The 18,788-nt window shown below is 44.6% G+C and overlaps 1 protein-coding gene across 2 annotated transcripts in view; it reads right to left on the bottom strand.

Moving 5' to 3' along the window:
- LAMA3 (laminin subunit alpha 3) overlaps window positions 1–18,788 on the bottom strand; it is a 190,226-nt gene that overhangs the window by 147,035 nt on the left and 24,403 nt on the right. The window contains exons 3-4 of one of the 2 annotated variants that reach the window (XM_073331377.2): window positions 1,109–1,226; window positions 152–270 (exon numbers count right to left, since the gene is read on the bottom strand). The exons of the other annotated variant lie outside the window; for it this stretch is intronic. Of the exons in view, the coding sequence (XP_073187478.1) occupies window positions 152–270; window positions 1,109–1,226 (237 nt within the window). The remainder of the gene's footprint in view (window positions 1–151; window positions 271–1,108; window positions 1,227–18,788) is intronic. 2 annotated transcript variants of the gene reach the window in all.

The following is an 18,788-nucleotide window of genomic DNA, read 5'->3' on the forward strand; positions in this document are numbered from 1 at the left end:
AGACACCTACGTTTGAAAATTGGCTTAAAAATTCAGGTTTTATTGAAATAGCAAATGTTTCATAACAACATACTAATAAGCAACCACTGTATAACACTGTTTATTTCCAGTGTGAAAAATTAAATTTTCCAGTCTTCTGAAAAGCACTTACCTCACCATTTTCAAGAGGCACAATTCGAGAATACTCTGTAGTGCAAATAACATCATCATCCCTCCTAATACGAGCACTAATTTTTTTTCCAAAATGTTCCAAACAGTCTGCTTTAGAATCTAGTAAAATAAGAAATCAATTTTTTTACATATTGAAACATGCATTATTGTGCTACATAAATCCATAAAGAACTATCCTCATGTTTTCTAATAGATTATCTCCCTGAATCAAATTACATCTCTGTATGAAAATAGAAATATTACTATAGAAAAATGAAAAATATTAAAAGCAAATGAACACATTCTTCTTCACTTTCTGCCCTAAACTGTTCTTAGTGTTTGGCAATGCACTGAAACAGCTTCCACATATCACTACAAAAATGGTTGCATTGTAGGGTGATTGTACATGTATTCCAGTTTAGGTTTATAAAGAAGACTGGAATCCTGGGGCGGGGGGTGAAAGGCACTATTAAAAGACAAAAACAAGATAAAAGGAAAAATCCCAAGGGCAGTTTTACATTTTTGCAGTACTATATTGGGTTTTAATAATGTGTTCTCTACCAGTTTAAATGAAAGTTGTCAGATTAAATCAATATGCCTTGCTTTGAAAATTTACCTCATCAAAGACTTCTCTCAGTAGAGAGAACTATATATAAAGCAGTGGCTCTTTGGAAGAAAAATTACTGGCAACAAAATCCGTTTGAGTGTGTGTCTCTGGGCTAATTTAAACAAAAAGATTCTAAACTTTCAAACCATGTCATGTTAATTTTGCTGATGAATGTAAGGTCAGGGCTTTACGGAGGATAACTAGTTAACAGTTATACCAGACCCCTTCCAAACGCATCTCATGTTACCATACTTTATTCAGGGAAACCACTAGGTTGATTTTTTGTTTCTAAATTCTACAAATAATTAAACTCTCCTATAAAACTGCAGGGCTGCAAGAATCAATACTCACAAGCAAAATACTGCCAAGGTGCATAGGTTCTTCCAAAGTCCACTGATCTTTCTAACACCCAGAGATCTGGGCGAGGAGAATTTGCAAACTTGATAAGGATGTAAGCTACATGGAAGAGCTGGTAACAAAATATATATACATTAACACAAGTAATGCTGGAAGTAAACAGCAGAGCTTGTTAAGTTGTGTAAAATCAAGTAAATAGAACTAACATTCATTAACAACTTGTCTTTGTAGAACAGCAAGACAGTAAATTGTTTTCCAGTTCAGTGCCCACAAAAACAACAGGGCAGATTCTCAGCTGGTGAGTTCAGTGGAGCTATACCACTTGGCACTATGGCCCAACACACTGAAAAATCTGCAGTGTGATTATGCTAAATGCCACCTTTTCTATATCGAAGTAGCTCAGTCTAGTATATGCTTAACTACATGGATGTGTTAGAGTAATAGAATTCAACAGTGAAAGGCTGGAGATTCAATTAATTAATGAATAGAGTCACAAAATAATCACAGTGCCCCATTCTGATTATCCCATTGCAATACTTGGGTCACTGACACTCAACATCATCATGATACAGTCAAGCAAAGTCACAATGAAATCCTTAAAAAACAATGTCAAAACAGCATCTCACACTTACTTTGTAGCTCTCTCTAGCTCCACTCGATGATGAAGGGACTGTCCAGTCTTCTCACTACACTGACACATCTGGGTAATTTGTGCCATGGTAAACCTTACAACTTGCAGAAGTAAGTCTTCCCACAGCCATGTGTGTATCAAGGTACACAGGGAGCAGTCATGTGAATGACATTCCACTTACTCTGAGACCAAAGACAGTTTGAAGAGCTCCTAATAGAGCCTAGTCTCCTCCCCAGACCTCAAGGGGCCTTCTGCATCTTTATAAACACATGTACTGTGTTAGACCACAGAAGGCTTTAAAAAAAAAAAAGTACTCCCAACACTATAGCAAGAACAGATTTTACCAAAAAATAAGAAACCTAACTGTAAGCACTTTGGAGGAAATGAAGCAATTCCTGGGAAAGCCAAATGACATGAAACTTCAAACATCAAGACTTTACAGTAGACAACAGACTAAATATGAGATGTCTTCATTTATTTCAAAGGTTAAAGTAAAATACAAAGTACTTCATACTATGGACATGAAATTTGTCAATAAAAAACTACAAACAGAAGATTAAGGCCTGAGACCTCTTTTAAAGGAAAACACCATTTAAATGCTACTGTCAAGACTGTACATATCTTTCCAAGATACTTTAAGGAAAACTTCACCGTCACATATGTAAATTAAGTTTTGCAACCAACTTTGCAAACAAGTGCATGACCAAGTGCTCTCTACACTAGTGCAGAGTGAACAGGTGACAGGTGTAAAATGCTACCAATACAAAATGGTAACTTATTGTACCCACTTTGAACAGGTGTAACTGACCACACAAGGTGCAGGACAATGGAGAATTGGATCTTACATACAACTGAAAGAATAATTAACAAAGAGGAAGCGACTACCTTGACAATAGCATGACACACAGAAAATGAATCTCAGCATTTGAATGCCCTAAGAAAAAGCAAGAGATTTTCAAAAGATGCCATATGGTAATGTCTTTTTTTAATTTAATAAAAAATACACTGCTGTTAAATAAAATGATTGTAAAGATGAGTTTGATTACTTTTCATTACAAATTATACCGTTTAAGTGCCTTTTGCTTTTCTCATAAATTCAAACAATGAGTTGTGTTTGCTGTTCCTCAGACTACACCATCAGCCTCCACCTCCTGCTGGGAAAATAACAATACAATGGCAGCTGTAACTGAGACACAACAGTGACATTCATAATGAAATACTAAGTCGGGGTGGGCAAACATTTTGGCCCGAGGGCCACATTTGGGTGGGGAAATTGCATGCAGGGCCAAGAATGTAGGGCTGGGGCAGGGGGTTGGGGTGTGGGAGGGAATACGGGGTGTGGGAAGGTGTGTGGTATGCAGGAAGGGGCTCAGGGTAAGGGGCTGGGGTGGAGGAGGGGTGCAGGATGTACGAGGGGGCTCAGGTTGGGTTGCAGGAGGGGGCATGGAGTGCAGGAGGGGGCTCAGAGCAGGGGTGCAGAGTGCAGGAGGGGGCTCAGGGCAGGGGGTTGGGGTGCAGGAGCGGTGTAGGGTGCAGCAGGGGGCTCAGGGCAGGGGTTTAGGGTGCAGGAGGGGGATCAGGGCAGGAAGCTGGGGTGCAGGGTGCAGGAGGGGTTTGGTGTGCGGGCTCTGGCCCAGCACCGCTTACCTGGAGCTTACCTGGGGTGGCAGCGGCGCCGCACCACTAAGGCAGGCTCCCTGCTTATCCTGGCCCTGCGCCCCTCACGGAATCGGCTGGCACCACGTCCCTGTGGCACCTAGGGCGGGGGAGGGCAGAGGGCTCCGCGTGCTGCCCTCACCTGTGGGTTCCACACCTGAAGCTCCCATTGGTAGCAGTTCCCCGTTCCTGGCCAATGGGGGCTTCGGGTGTGGAACCCACAGGTGAGGGCAGCACGCGGAGCCCTCTGTCCCTGTCCCTGCCACCGCCCCCACAAGGGGCCACAGAAACATGATGCCGTCCACTTCCGGGAGCGGCACGGGGCCCGCAGCACCACAGGGCCCGCAGCACCACGGGGCTGGCAATCCCGCAGGTCAGATCCAAAGCCCTGAGGGGCTGGATCCAGCCCGTGGGCAGTAGTTTGCCCACCCCTGTACTAAGGCCTGAATTCAGCATGGGATGTAAGCATGTGTCTATCTTGATGTCAACAGGACTATTCACATGGTTAAGACAGACCCATGCTGTGCTTAATTTATGTCAGTGCTTGCCAGGACTCAGCCACAGCATCTCTAGGTTTGGCAGTTCATAGCCCCAGCAGCACCTGGGCCTTGCTGCATCAGTTATGAAAGTAATACAATTGCAATAGCTCCAGCACCTAATTACTTGAGCCCCGGCACCTATTTCATTACAAATTAAGCACTGGATCCATGCTTCGGTGCCTTGCTGAAGTGAGGCCTAAAACAGCAACTGTTATTTCTAAAAACAATTTTGAAAGTTCAATTTAATTATATATTCTTAACAAACATTTAACTATCTAAGTTCCTGATCCCATTGACTTCAACAGAAGAAGGATCAGGCCATAAGATATAATACCTAATCAGTACAGCTTTCCTTAAACCAGTGGTTCTCAACTCTAGAAGGATGGCCAGCACATCCCTTGGCCAACGCCACTTTCTGCGGCCCCCATTGGCCTGGAGCGGCGAACCGCGGCCAATGGGAGCCGCGATCAGCCGAACCTGCAGACGCGGCAGGTAAACAAACCGGCCCGGTGCGCCAAGGGCTTTCCCTGAACAAGCGATAGACCAGAGTTGAGAACCACTGCCTTAAGTAAACAACTTTCCTTCAAGTTCCAAAAATTATTTCTTTTGCTTCTTTGTAAGACAAATTTCTGTCATTACAAGAAAAAAAATTCCAATCTGAACTAGTCAGAATCTTATCAACAATGACCCTTTTACTGAAAAAGTTTCATACCAAAAGTTATCGGTTTCAGCTTCAGAAAGAAAACTCGAAAGATTATTGGATCCAAAAAAACTTATTGAATTTGTTAAATAAATCAAGAGACAGAACATGATTAAAATAGAAATGATATTTTAAGAGATTTTTTTCCCCTCAAAGCTTCTATATTTTATGTCACTTTTCCAGATACTATGTGCTGCCTTTGAAGTAACAGAACGTCTGCACAAAATCCAAATACATAGCAGGTGAAAACATGCCACTGTATAATTTCTCTATATCTATTAAGACATGCTGCCAAAGAGAGATAATTTAAGATCACCGTAGATTGAATGAACTTCTAATCTTTCAAGATCTACTACTTGGAAAATTCCACATTAAAATGCTACCTATAACTTCCATGTCTAGTGGTTTGTTCTGAAACTACACACACAAAAAGTTGCATTAAAGTGGTCAAACGAGCCAGCTAAAATCATTTCTGATACCCATAAGCTATCTGCTACAGAAAAGTACGCTTGAAAAGAGGATGCATGTTTATTGAGTAGTGAATGTGTGAGGTTACTGACAAATAGTTTGAGCTTCTCTCAATTTAAGACAGGCAATGTGTCCATATCAATATGGGAGGACAAGGATTACAGTGATATGATCAGTAGTGGCAAGAACCCATCTGGAGGTTCTAATTCATATCTGAATATAGGCAAATCCTATAGAAATGAGTTTCTAGGGAGGGATTTAAATGAAAAGTTGGGGAATCGATTAAAAATCTGTATGATTCAAGCCACTGGATAAATGCAAAGGATTATTATTCGCAAAAAGAAAAGGAGTACTTGTGGCACCTTAGAGATTAACAAATTTATTGGAGCATAAGCTTTCGTGAGCTACAGCTCACTTCATCGGATGCATGTAGTAGAAAATACAATGGGGAGATTTTATATACACAGAGAACATGAAACAATGGGTGTTACCATACACACGGTAACGAGAGTGATCAGGTAAGGTGAGCTATTACCAGCAGGAGAGAAAAAAAACCTTTTGTAGTGATAATCAAGGTGGGCCATTTCCAGCAGTTGACAAGAATGTGTGAGGAACAGTGGGGAGTGGGCAGGGAATAAACATGAGGAAATAGTTTAACTTTGTGTAATGACACAATCCACTCCCAGTCTTTATTCAAGCCTAATTTAATTGTGTCCAGTTTGCAAATTAATTCCAATTCAGCAGTCTCTCGTTGGAGTCTGTTTTTGAAGTTTTTTTTGTTGAAGAATTGCAACTTTTAGGTCTGCAATCGAGTGACCAAAGAGATTGAAGTGTTCTCCGACTGGTTTTTGAATGTTATAATTCTTGACATCTTATTTGTGTCCATTTATTCTTTTACGTAGAGACTGTCCAGTTTGGCCAATGTACATGGCAGAGGGCATTGCTGGTACATAATGGCATATATCACATTGGTAGATGTGCAGGTGAACGAACCTCTGATAGTGTGGCTGATGTGATTAGGCCCTATGATGGTGTCCCCTGAATAGATATGTGGACACAGTTGGCAACAGGTTTGTTGCAAGGATAGGTTCCTGGGTTAGTGTTTTTGTTGTGTGATGTGTAGTTGCTGGTGAGTATTTGCTTCAGGTTGGGGGGGCTGTCTGTAAGCAAGGACTGGCCTGTCTCCCAAGATCTGTGAGAGTGATGGGTCGTCCTTCAGGATAGGTTGTAGATCCTTGATGATGCGTTGGAGAGGTTTTAGTTGGGGGCTGAAGGTGATGGCTAGTGGCATTCTCTTATTTTCTTTGTTGGGCCTGTCCTGTAGTAGGTAACTTCTGGGTACTCTTCTGGCTCTGTCAATCTGTTTCTTCACTTCAGCAGGTGGGTTTTGTAGTTGTAAGAACGCTTGATAGAGATCTTGTAGGTGTTTGTCTCTGTCTGAGGGGTTGGAGCAAATGCTGTTGTATCGTAGAGCTTGGCTGTAGAGAATGGATCGTGTGGTGTGGTCTGGATGAAGCTGGAGGCATGTAGGTAAGCATAGCGGTCAGTAGGTTTCTGGTATAGGGTGGTGTTCATGTGACCATCGCTTATTAGCACCATAATGTCCAGGAATTGGATCTCTTGTGTGGACTGGTCCAGGCTGAGGTTGATGGTGGGATGGAAATTGTTGAAATCATGGTGGAATTCCTCAAGGGCTTCTTTTCCATGGATCCAGATGATGAAGATGTCATCAATGTAGCGCAAGTAGAGTAGGGGCATTAGGGGACGAGAGCTGAGGAAGTGTTGTTCTTCGTCAGCCATAAAAATGTTGGCATACTGTGGGGCCATGCGGGTACCCATAGCAGTTTCGCTGATTTGAAGGTATACATTGTCCCCAAATGTGAAATAGTTATGGGTGAGGACAAAGACACAAAGTTCAGCCACCAGGTTTGCCGTGACATTATCGGGGATACTGTTCCTGACGGCTTGTAGTCCATCTTTATGTGGAATGTTTGTGTAGAGGGCTTCTACATCCATACTGGCTAGGATGGTGTTTTCAGGAACATCACCGATGAATTGTAGTTTCCTCAGGAAGTCAGTGGTGTCTCGAAGATAGCTGGGAGTGCTGGCAGCGTAGGGCCTGAGGAGGGAGTCTACATAGCCAGACAATCCTGCTGTCAGGTGCCAATGCCTGAGATGATGGGGCGTCCAGGATTTCCAGGTTTATGGATTTTAGGTAGCAGATAGAATACCCCTGGTCGGAGTTCTAGGGGTGTGTCTGTGCGGATTTGTTCTTGTGCTTTTTCAGGGAGTTTCTTGAGCAGATGGTAGTTTCTTTTGGTAACCCGCAGTGGGATCAGAGGGTAATGGCTTGTAGAATGTGGTGTTGGAGAGCTGCCTAGCAGCCTCTTGTTCATATTCTGACCTATTCATGATGACGACAGCACCTCCTTTGTCAGCCTTTTTTATTATGATGTCAGAGTTGTTTCTGAGGCTGTGGATAGCATTGTGTTCTTCACAGCTGAGGTTATGGGGCAAGTGACACTGCTTTTCCACAATTTCAGCCCATGCACGTTGGCGGAAGCACTCTATGTAGAAGTCCAATCTGTTGTTTCGACCTTCAGGAGGAGTCCACCCAGAATCCTTCTTTCTGTAGTGTTGGTAGAAAGGTCTCTGTGAGTTAGTATGTTGTTCAGAGGTGTATTGGAAATATTCCTTGAGTCGAGATGTCGAAAATAGGTTTCTAGGTCACCACAGAACTGTATCATGTTCATGGGGGTGGAGGGGCAGAAGGAGAGGCCCCGAGATAGGACAGATTCTTCTGCTGGACTAAGAATATAGCTGGATAGATTAACAATATTGCTGGGTGGGTTAAGGGAACCACTGTTGTGGCCCCTTGTGGTATGTAGTAGTTTAGATAGTTTACTGTCCTTTTTCTTTTGTAGAGAAGCAAAGTGTGTGTTGTAAATGGCTTGTCTGGTTTTTGTAAAGCCCAGCCATGAGGAAGTATGTGTGGAAGGTTGTTTTTTTATGAGAGTATCCAGTTTGGAGAGCTCATTCTTAATCTTTCCCTGTTTGCTGTAAAGGATGTTGATCAGGTAGTTCCGCAGTTTCTTTGAGAGTGTGTGGCACAAGCTTACAGCATAGTCTGTGTGGTATGTAAATTGTAATGGATTTTTTACCTTCAGTCCTTTTGGTATGAGGTCCATCTGTTTGCATTTGGAAAGGAAGATGATGTCTCTCTGTATCTGTACGAGTTTTTTCATGAAGTTGATAATTATTATTATTAATTATTATATTATTTTATTACTGATAAAGTCTAAATAAAATATATGGAAAAGGCTTTAATCATTCAAAATCTTCACGTTCCAAAGATCAGTAGTGGCAAGACTAGGACTTTGAGAATGAGTTCTATGCACGGGGTTCCCATGGTAATAGACCCAGAATGGGAGAAGGTAAGAAAGGGGTATCAAGTAGGGTTGCCAAGTTTCTATTTGCAGAAAACCAAAACACCCTTGCCCCACCCCATGCCCTGCCCCTTCTCCGAGGCCTTGCCCCTTCTCTGAGGCCCTGCCCCCTGCTCACTCCATCCCCCCTCCCTCCATTCCTCACTCTCCCCAACCCTTGCTCACTCGCTCATTTTCATGAGGCTGGGGCAGGGGATTGAGATGCGAGAAGGGGTGCCGGCTCCAGCTGCGAGTGCGGGCTCTGAGGTGGGGCCATCTTCTGACTTCATCTTTTTTTTCTTTGAAACTTCAGCAGAGGCTCTCAAGATCCACTTGCACATTGAAACACATTGGCAGAAAGGAAGGCCTGAAGTGCATGCACAATGGTGCGTTTTTATGTGCAATTACTGCAGCTGCATGTGTAAATCAGGTGACAACATGCATAAACTGCTTACTGAGGCACCAAACTAGTCATTTGCTCTTTCAGTCCCATAGGTTACTCACAAAGTTGCATTGCTCTGTCTGGAAGCTCAGCACTTAATGTGAGTGGGATACCTGCTACTCTCCGTTACCGGTGGCGCTGTCAGCCACTCATAATATAAAGTCAGGTGCAAAACAAGCTTAGATTCCAATTCAGCAAAAACCCTTGTATACGCGCTTAACTCTACACATGTGTACAGTCCTAATGACATTAATGGGACTTCTCAAGTTCACAGCGTTAAGTATGTGCGGGTATACACAACTGGGGCCTTATTGACCATACGTTGCTTCAGTATCTTATACTTTAAATGTGTCGCATACATCTCCTTGCCCTTTCTCCCTTAATAGAAAACTAAACCAAATGTTTTGTTCACTTGTTGCTGAAAACAAACTATTATGTAACAAAAATGTGGTATAAACCAAATGAGCATTTTGCCTGTGTACAAAGAAAAGTTTAACAAGTGTTTTCTTTTAACTTAGTTCAGAAACTAGTTTCTTTTAAACCTGGTTTTAAACACTAATTTATCTTTCAATAGGAATAAAAACTGTGGGAGCCTAGTATGCAATCTGCATAATAGCAGGAATAAAACTAATTTCAATCACGAATGCTGGTGTTAGATGTCTATTTTCCAGCTATCAAGATGAGACTCCAACAGTGTGCTTAGATTTATGTAACATAATATATACAATTCATACAATGTAATTGAGAAGAAAAATATACTATGTACTATTGAGGACCTAAACCTGGCTAATTTGTCAATCTAACTGCATTTGTTCTTGTAATCTTTTCAGCGATTTGTTATTATTTGTTGAGTGATGACTATTGTGCTTAGCATTGTACATTATGCAAAAAGACAACAGGATACCTACCCTGCTCATACAAAATAATGGCCCAATCCTACAAATACTGACTACAGAGAGTAGTAGAAACTCCTTACCAGCAGACACATGATCTAATTTTATTTGTTACCTATAGAATGTGAGAGAGGGAAGAAAGTATGAAGATTTTCTACACATACAGTAACCTACCCAGATAAGGGCCCAATCCTGAAAAATGATGAGCACCTTTTGGGAGGTGCTGAGTGCCCTCAATAACCAACAAGAATTGAAGCCCTAATTCAGCAAAGCATTTAAGTACATATTAAGTACCAAGCACATCCTACTCTCATTGATTTGAATGGGTGTTAGGCACATGATTGCCTGTAAGCGTGTGCGTAAGTGCTTTGCTGAATTAGGGCCTCCAGCACCACCCAGGAATCAGTCTAAGATCAGACCCTAAAATGAGCAATTATTTTAAATTAGTCAATTTATGATCCCATGCATTTTGGTTACTGTTGCCAAATCCTGTGATATTGATATAAATTAAACTTCTGGTTTCTTCAGGGATGGAATCAAGATTATTTCCATCATTCTTTGTTAACATCTCAGCAAGACCTAAGAGCCACCACAGTTATCCAAAGGAGTAACTACCATTGCTGGAAATTAGTATTTGCTAAATCCCAAGCCACAAATTTTGCATCTGAAACTACAGTACAAAAAAGCCAACCCCAGGCAAGCTGAACCAGGTTTCTTACCACATTTGCTTACCCAGAAATGATGAATTCTAAAACCCAAGTTCCATCTGCCAAAACCACAAGAAGAGATCATTCTTCCCATTAAAATTCAAGTACCCACTTGTGTTTACATTTACAAGACTTAATATGCTTTCAACGTTCATGTCATTTTAATACTAGCCACTGATGCTAGACCAATACAGAGATCCACAAGTAGAAGCAGCTGCCACACAAATTGCTTTGGGTTTAAAGCCCCTTTCAGGTAATGGTGTAGATAATGAAGTCAGTGATTGTAAATAACAGCTCCTTACTCCTGCAAAGAACTACAGCACAATAATGTCTTTTTTTATTTCATTGTTTGCATTCAGTGTTTGTAAAATGTGCCTCACTGACAGTACTAGAGATTCCAATCCTTTGTTCACTGAACAGGAATGGTATCCCACCAGTAGTGTAAGGTTCCCCATACGTCTTGGCCAATGAGCCTTCTCCATGTTCCGGAAGAAACACTTCCAGAGGTGAAAGGGTAGTTCAATATCCAGGCCCATTCAACCCTTGGTCTTTCTGTTGAGACAGTTGACAATTGTGCCATTTAGTGACTGTTATAACTATGTAATTTTTTCATATAGTCACTTTTCCATTGGAAACTGGACTGAGACCAAACTCAATGTACATAATAATTCTTACATATTGACTATTTGTTCACAGAACAGCAAAGCTATTCATATGAGTAAGGATTTGTGGGACTGAGCCCACAGGCAGGAGATAAAACAAATCCTTTTATGAGGGCTCAAATCTGGAGGGACAGGGAGAATGGCAGCATTGTCAACACTGACAGAAAGCGGGGGGAGGAGGAGGTTTGGCAGGAAAAATCAGGGGTTCCATTTTGACCCTGTTAATTTTAAGATGACAGTGAGATATTCAGGAGGAGATGTCAGTGAGACATGTTGAGATGTAGGACTGGACAGAAAGCAGGAGCGGAGACTAGAGGTACAGCTATGAGTCATGGTAATTAAAGCCATGTGGGTGAATGAGATCCGATGGAGAACAGGAAGGGATGAATGACAGGGCTCAGTACGACCCATACAGAGAGTCAAAGTAAAGGAAGTCCTTCTAGAAAGGATGCTGGAGGAGCCACCTAATAGTTAGGAGGACTCGGAGAACAGAAGAGGGCAAGGACATGAAAGCAGAGGGAGAACAAGATTTCAAGAAGTGTGTGATCGTCATGATGCATGTATTCAAAAATGTCTTTCTGTATATTTTACATGAGAACAATCTCATATCTGCCAACATACATATTTAATGCAAGTGCCAGCAGACAGATTTATGCAACCATGAGAAAACGAACAGTAATGAAATATTAGAACAGTTAATGAGATTTTATAATTAAAGTCTTATTGCTTTTAGAAAAAATAAAACCAGCTCCACCTTCAAAGATAGTATTTGTGTAAGAGAGGGTATATTTACATTGATTTATAACTGGTAATTCAGTGCAGCATCTGATGTTTATAGTCTTAGTGTGGAATCCATGAAGTCACTTGGATGCCTAAACCCATATTTAGATGCCTAAGTCCCACACTGAGATGCACAAAATTCCCACTGAACCCTGTAAGCGCCTAAACTCACTTGACACTTAAGTTTTTCAAAATAAAAGTTCCCTGGGTGACTGAGTTTCTGCCTCTGGGCATGTGCACTGCTGCCTCGCTTTAAGCATCTGGGTGCCTATCTCTCATCTAGGCCTAGGAGTGATTCACAAACCAGGCGAAGGAAGACAGGCGTTCAACCACCTAACTTGCCCACGGAGCTTATCAGCTGGACATGCTTAGAAGGCACTGTCCAGACTGGACTCCATTCAAAATCCAGCCAGAGGAGCTGGTGCCACCACCCACCTTATAACTTTTAGCCCAGTGGTTCACAGGAGCTGGCTTCCTCTGGGTCCCAGGGGTGCTCAATTCCCAGTTCCACCCCAGGCCCTGTCCACACTGACCCCTTCTCCCAAGCCCCCACCCCACCTCTTCCCACTCTGCCCCACCACTTCCTGTCCTCAGTCCACCCCAGGCCCACCCCTACTCCACCCCTTCTCCCAAGCCCCCACCCCCACTACACCCTGTCTCTTCCCACCCAGTTCTGCCCCCTCCCCCAAGCACGCCCCGGCCCCACTCCTACCCCTCCCCCCCAGTGCCTCCTGCACTCCGCAGAACAGCTGATTGTGGTGGGTGAGAGGTGCTGGGAGGGAGGGGGAGGAGTTGAGTGGTGGGGCCGCTGGTGGATAGGAGGTGCTGGGGAGGAGGGAAGGAGCTGGTTGCCAGTGGGTGCTAAGCACCCACTAATGTTTTTAGTGGGTGCTTAGGGCTGGAACACCCACAGAGTTGGTGCCTATGTAGTGGTAAGAGTATTCATCTGGGATGTCGGAGACCCCAGTTTCAATTCTCCCCTCCCGCACAGAGCGGGAGAAAGGATTGGAAGTGGGGCCTTCCACCTCTCAGGAGAGTGCTCTGACCACTGAGCTATTCTGATATGGGTCTCCATCAGTCTTATCTGTTGAAGCTGTTGCACTGTGGATAAATAAATAATGAAAGAAGGATTGGAGCAGAGGCATCTGACCCAGGGTCTCCCGCTCTCCAGCTGGGTGCCCTACCCACTGAACTACAGGATCTCTCTCTCTCTCTTTGGCTCAATCACTCTTCATTTATTTATCTGGTGGAACAGCTTCAAAAGGAGAGACTGAAGGAGCTCCACAGCACAATATCCCATAGTTCAACATTTAGTCTGACAGGTGGGAGACTTCATTTCCAATCCTTTCTCCCCATCCTGGATCTCCCACTCCCGGGTAAGCGTTCTAACAACTTGGCTAAGAGTTATAAGGTGGGTGACACCATCACCAGCCATTTTGCGTGGAGCAGGACAGGTGCCTAACTCATGTCCAAAAGAAATTATGTAGGCACCTAAGCCAGGAGAGGGGTTTCTGTTCATGGATCATTAGCAGAGCTAGGCGCCTATCTCTGAGAAAGGAGCAGGACTTATCTCAAGTGCTTATATACGAATGCACAAAGCCTTGGAAACAAGCAGGGAGAACTGGAGGTCCTGCTGATGTCAAGGAATTATGACGTCATTGGAATAACAGAGACTTGGTGGGATAACTCACATGACTGGAGTACTGTCATGGATGGTTATAAACTGTTCAGGAAGGACAGGCAGGGCACAAAAGGTGGGGGAGCAGCACTGTATGTAAGGGAGCAGTATGACTGCTCAGAGCTCCGGTACGAAACTGCAGAAAAACCTGAGTGTCTCTGGATTAAGTTTAGAAGTGTGAGTAACAGGAGTGATGTAGTGGTGGGAGTCTGCTATAGACCACCGGACCAGGGGGATGAGGTAGATGAGGCTTTCTTCCGGCAGCTCGCGGAAGCTACTAGATCGCATGCCCTGGTTCTCATGGGTGACTTTAATTTTCCTGATATCTGCTGGGAGAGCAATACAGCGGTGCATATACAATCCAGGAAGCTTTTGGAAAGCGTAGGGGACAATTTCCTGGTGCAAGTGCTAGAGGAGCCAACTAGGGGGGGAGCTTTTCTTGACCTGCTGCTCACAAACCGAGAAGAATTAGTAGGGGAAGCAAAAGTGGATGGGAATCTGGGAGGCAGTGACCATGAGTTGGTTGAGTTCAGGATCCTGACACAGGGAAGAAAGGTAAGCAGCAGGATACGGACCCTGGACTTCAGGAAAGCAGACTTCGACTCCCTCAGGGAACGGATGGGTAGGATCCCCTGGGGGACTAACATGAAGGGGAAAGGAGTCCAGGAGAGCTGGCTGTATTTCAAGGAATCCCTGTTGAGGTTACAGGGACAAACCATCCCGATGTGTCGAAAGAATAGTAAATATGGCAGGCGACTAGCTTGGCTTAACGGTGAAATCCTAGCGGATCTTAAGCATAAAAAACAAGCTTACAAGAAGTGGAAGGTTAGACATATGACCAGGAAAGAGTATAAAAATATTGCTCGGGCATGTAGGAATGAAATTAGGAGGGCCAAATCGAACCTGGAGCTGCAGCTAGCGAGAGATATTAAGAGTAACAAGCAGGGTTTCTTCAGGTATGTTGGCAACAAGAAGAAAGCCAAGGAAAGTGTGGGCCCCTTAATAAATGAGGGAGGCAACCTAGTGACAGAGGATGTGGAAAAAGCTAATGTACTCAATGCTTTTTTTGCCTCTGTCTTCACGAACAAGGTCAGCTCCCAGACTGCTGCGCTGGGCATCACAACATGGGGAAGAGATGGCCAGCCCTCTGTGGAGAAAGAGGTGGTTAGGGACTATTTAGAAAAGCTGGATGTGCACAAGTCCATGGGGCCGGACGAGTTGCATCCGAGAGTGCTAAAGGAATTGGCGGCTGTGATTGCAGAGCCATTGGCCATTATCTTTGAAAATTCATGGCGAACGGGGGAAGTCCCGGATGACTGGAAAAAGGCTAATGTAGTGCCAATCTTTAAAAAAGGGAAGAAGGAGCATCCTGGGAACTACAGGCCAGTCAGCCTCACTTCAGTCCCTGGAAAAATCATGGAGCAGGTCCTCAAAGAATCAATCCTGAAGCACTTACATGAGAGGAAAGTGATCAGGAACAGTCAGCATGGATTCACCAAGGGAAGGTCATGCCTGACTAATCTAATCGCCTTCTATGATGAGATTACTGGTTCTGTGGATGAAGGAAAAGCAGTGGATGTATTGTATCTTGACTTTAGCAAAGCTTTTGACACGGTCTCCCACAGTATTCTTGTCAGCAAGTTAAAGAAGTATAGGCTGGATGAATGCACTATAAGGTGGGTAGAAAGTTGGCTAGATTGTCGGGCTCAACGAGTAGTGATCAATGGCTCCATGTCTAGTTGGCAGCCGGTGTCAAGTGGAGTGCCCCAGGGGTCGGTCCTGGGGCCGGTTTTGTTCAATATCTTCATAAATGATCTGGAGGATGGTGTGGATTGCACTCTCAGCAAATTTGCGGATGATACTAAACTGGGAGGAGTGGTAGATACGCTGGAGGGCAGGGATAGGATACAGAGGGACCTAGACAAACTGGAGGATTGGGCCAAAAGAAATCTGATGAGGTTCAATAAGGATAAGTGCAGGGTCCTGCACTTAGGACGGAAGAACCCAATGCACCGCTACAGACTAGGGACCGAATGGCTAGGCAGCAGTTCTGCGGAAAAGGACCTAGGGGTGACAGTGGACGAGAAGCTGGATATGAGTCAGCAGTGTGCCCTTGTTGCCAAGAAGGCCAATGACATTTTAGGATGTATAAGTAGGGGCACAGCGAGCAGATCGAGGGACGTGATTGTCCCCCTCTATTCGACATTGGTGAGGCCTCATCTGCAGTACTGTGTCCAGTTTTGGGCCCCACACTACAAGAACGATGTGGATAAATTGGAAAGAGTCCAGCGAAGGGCAACAAAAATGATTAGGGGTCTGGAACACATGACTTATGAGGAGAGGCTGAGGGAACTGGGATTGTTTAGTCTGCAGAAGAGAAGAATGAGGGGGGATTTGATAGCTGCTTTCAACTACCTGAGAGGTGGTTCCAGAGAGAATGGTTCTAGACTATTCTCAGTGGTGGAAGAGGACAGGACAAGGAGTAATGGTCTCAAGTTGCAGTGGGGGAGGTTTAGGTTGGATATTAGGAAAAACTTTTTCACTAGGATGGTGGTGAAACACTGGAATGCGTTGCCTAGGGAGGTGGTGGAATCTCCTTCCTTAGAAGTTTTTAAGGTCAGGCTTGACAAAGCCCTGGCTGGGATGATTTAATTGGGGATGGGTCCTGCTTTTGAGCCGGGAGTTGGACTACATGACCTACTGAGGTCCCTTCCAACCCTGATATTCAATGATTCTATGATACCTTTGTCTCTCATGGGCTAGCATAGGCAGGGAGCCATCTAGTATGGTAGCTTTTGTGGACCATGTTCTTAGCTGCCTATCTATCCCCATTCATTGTAGGGGGAGCCTAGGTGCCTAAGTCAGCTTTGTGGATCACTATGCTGTTCCTTTGACTTTCTAGGCACCTAAAAGCTAGGTGCTTATAACACTCAACGTTGCAATGTCTAAGTCTCTTCGGGGATTCTATCCTTATGAAGTAATAAATGGACCGTTCATTATCAGATAGTATCTTTAGATAGTCAGATTTCAGAGTAACAGCCGTGTTAGTCTGTATTCGCAAAAAGAAAAGGAGTACTTGTGGCACCTTAGAGACTAACCAATTTATTTGAGCATGAGCTTTCGTGAGCTACAGCTCACTTCATCGGATGCATACTGTGGAAACTGCAGAAGACATTATATACACAGAGACCATGAAACAATACCTCCTCCCACCCCACTCTCCTGCTGGTAATAGCTTATCTAAAGTGATCATCAAGTTGGGCCATTTCCAGCACAAATCCAGGTTTTCTCACCCTCCGCCCCCCTTCCCCCCCCCGCCCCCCCCCCACACAAACTCACTCTCCTGCTGGTAATAGCCCATCCAAAGTGACCACTCTCTTTAAAATGTGTATGATAATCAAGGTGGGCCATTTCCAGCACAAATACAGGTTTTCTCACCCTCCCACCCACCTCCAAAAACCACACACACAAACTCACTCTCCTGCTGGTAATAGCTTATCCGAAGTGACCACTCTCCTCACAATGTGTATGAAAATCAAGGTGAGCCATTTCCAGCACAAATACAGGTTTTCTCACCCTCCGCCCCCCCCCACACACACACACAAACTCACTCTCCTGCTGGTAATAGCCCATCCAAAGTGACCACTCTCTTTAAAATGTGTATGATAATCAAGGTGGGCCATTTCCAGCACAAATACAGGTTTTCTCACCCTCCCAACCCCCTCCAAAAACCACACACACAAACTCACTCTCCTGCTGGTAATAGCTTATCCAAAGTGACCACTCTCCTCACAATGTGTATGAAAATCAAGGTGAGCCATTTCCAGCACAAATCCAGGTTTTCTTACCCCCCCCACCCCCATACACGGGGGTGAGAAAACCTGGATTTGTGCTGGAAATGGCCCACCTTGATTATCATGCACATTGTAGGGAGAGTGGTCATTTTGGATAAGCTATTACCAGCAGGAGAGTGAGTTTTTGTGTGTGTGTTTTTTTGAAAAAAAAAAAGGGGGGGGTGGGGGGTGGGAGGGGTGAGAAAACCTATATTTGTGCTGGAAATGGCCCACCTTGATTATCATACACATTTTAAAGAGAGTGGTCACTTTGGATGGGCTATTACCAGCAGGAGAGTGAGTTTGTGGGGGGGGGGAGGGGCGGAGGGTGAGAAAACCTGGATTTGTGCTGGAAATGGCCCAACTTGATGATCACTTTAGATAAGCTATTACCAGCAGGAGAGTGGGGTGGGAGGAGGTATTGTTTCATGGTCTCTGTGTATATAATGTCTTCTGCAGTTTCCACAGTATGCATCCGATGAAGTGAGCTGTAGCTCACGAAAGCTCATGCTCAAATAAATTGGTTAGTCTCTAAGGTGCCACAAGTACTCCTTTTCTTTTTAGATAGTCAGTCTGTTTATTTATATTATAATGCTAAGTTGAACTAGAGCTCATGACTGGTAATGCTATTACTGTAGTACAATCAAATATTGTGATGTGATCCCAGCAGAATGTTCAAGCTAAGTACAGAAGAATCTCAAAGACAGGAACACCAGAGTTACAGACTTACCAGTCAACCGGACACCCTGTGGAACTGGAAGTAATCTATCAGCCAGCAGCGCAGACAAAAAAACCCTGCAAATACTGTACAGTACTGCCTGGGGGATTTAGCCCTGGGGCTCAAGGCTTCAGCCACAGGAGAATTGGGACTGCACCCGGAGTGTGGGGGAGAGATCAGTACTCGGGGCGGAGGTGGGGGGAGGCGGCGGGGGGATTCTGACCATCAGGAGCACCAGGGCTCAGAGCTTTAGATGGGGGGAGCGCTAGGGCTTTAGGCTTCAGTCCCACGGCTCCACTCCCAGCTTCAGCACTCCGGGGGACACGGGTGTGCCAGGGCTCAAGCGCTGGTTTCAGCCCCAGCAATCCCGCACCCGTAGCTAAAGCCTGAGCCCCGGCACCCCTACCCCCCCACCCTCCACCGCTAGGCTGAAACTGGGAGTGAAGCAGCAGGGCTGAAGCCCCTGTACCCCCGCCCAGGTCTAAAGCCCTGAGCCCTGGTGCTCCCATGGAGCAGAAGCCCTGAGCCCCCCACCCAGTGCC

This window comes from Lepidochelys kempii, chromosome 2 (assembly GCF_965140285.1).
Source record: "Lepidochelys kempii isolate rLepKem1 chromosome 2, rLepKem1.hap1, whole genome shotgun sequence".
NCBI classification, from domain to species: Eukaryota; Metazoa; Chordata; order Testudines; family Cheloniidae; genus Lepidochelys; species Lepidochelys kempii.